Source organism: Atta colombica, unplaced genomic scaffold (genome assembly GCF_001594045.1).
Source record: "Atta colombica isolate Treedump-2 unplaced genomic scaffold, Acol1.0 scaffold277, whole genome shotgun sequence".
Classification (NCBI taxonomy): Eukaryota; Metazoa; Arthropoda; class Insecta; order Hymenoptera; family Formicidae; genus Atta; species Atta colombica.
Window position 1 is genome coordinate 1,619,853 of NW_017259378.1, and position 1,436 is coordinate 1,621,288.

A 1,436-nucleotide genomic window follows, 5' to 3' on the forward strand; every position below is an offset into this window, starting at 1 on the left:
CTAATTCTTTACCGTTTCCGACATTCATTATGTACCAACTTCCTTAATTTCATGCATTACACAATTACTATTATGAAAGCAACAAAATATACATACCGAAATATACATATACGACATAAATGTTTCTCTAAATATATATCGTGAAATATTTACATAAATTTATCTAAAATGTTATATTAACTAATGAAATATTATATTATTATTTTTGTAAATCAGTAGCTTTAATAATAAGAATTAATTAGAATCAAATAATGAGATGAAACACAAAGGAATAATGCTTCTCTTTGTAAAAATTATCGTAATTTTAATTGTAAACGGATTTGTTTCTATAATATTTCAAATTACTTTGTTTTTTTACTTGTCTAATACAATAATAATAATATTCAAATTTTATTAAAAGCAAATACTTATATTCTTAAATACATATTCTCTTTATCTAAAAAGTTCTTTTTAATATTATGTCGTTAAATATATCACATGAGTGTACAATGAAATTTTCCAACATATTTGCTTACATCCGGGTATTTCCTATTTCAACATGCTGCTGTAAACTTTCCAGGAGAAAGTCAGATACATATTGATTCAAGCGAAAAACGGAGCATCTTTATTTCGTTTATATTTCGTGGAAGGTGAATGCCGGCCTTTCAATTTCTGTATCCAAAATCTCGTCTACAGTATATTTTTTCTTTGGTCTCAAAATCATAACGATGAGAAAGATAGCTGTGCAATTATATTCTTCAATTATATTTGTCACGTTAATAACAATAGTCAATTTGATATCTGGTACGTATTATGATTTACAAATATATTTTAACAATTTATATTAAAAAATTAAATATAAGATTAAAGTTGTCATTATCTACTTATAAATAAACACAATTAACAATAATGACAAAAATATACACAAAAAGTGTATACTGTTTTAATAATTTATTTTTTTCTGATGTCATCTACAATTATTATTAATTAAGCTGTTATACTATTTATATTTTTATTATTAAATTACAATATTAAATTATGAAGAATACAATAAGATATTTTTAATCCGATTATGCGATTAGATCTTTTAATACATTCAATATAATTTTATTTGCTGTGCCATCTTCAGCGAATTTAACGGCTATTATGGTGAATCATGGTCCATGGACAGAAATTCTCGAAAATTGGATTACCCTTCCAAGGCACCAGTTTAACAATTCTCGTGTCATACGAGCGATGAAGATTGATGATAAGATTTTGACAGTGTCTAAAATCTCTCCATCAAATAAAAGAGATGTTTCTGAAACTGATCTTTACTTACTTAGTATGATTTATAAGATATTTAAAAAAATTCAAAAGAAAAAAAATCAATTTAATAATTTTAATTTTTAATATAACTTATAAATAATTACAACAATTACATAATTAAAGAAAAAAATTTTATAATAAAAAAATTA

General features: G+C 23.3%; 1 protein-coding gene across 1 annotated transcript in view; it reads left to right on the top strand.

Annotated features, from left to right (window-relative positions):
* Window positions 1–633: 633 nt before the first annotated feature.
* LOC108689827 (asialoglycoprotein receptor 2) overlaps window positions 634–1,436 on the top strand; it is a 1,843-nt gene continuing 1,040 nt past the window's right edge. Inside the window, 3 exon segments of the mRNA XM_018196767.1 lie at window positions 634–663; window positions 666–783; window positions 1,109–1,329. Coding sequence (XP_018052256.1) covers window positions 634–663; window positions 666–783; window positions 1,109–1,329 — 369 coding nt within the window.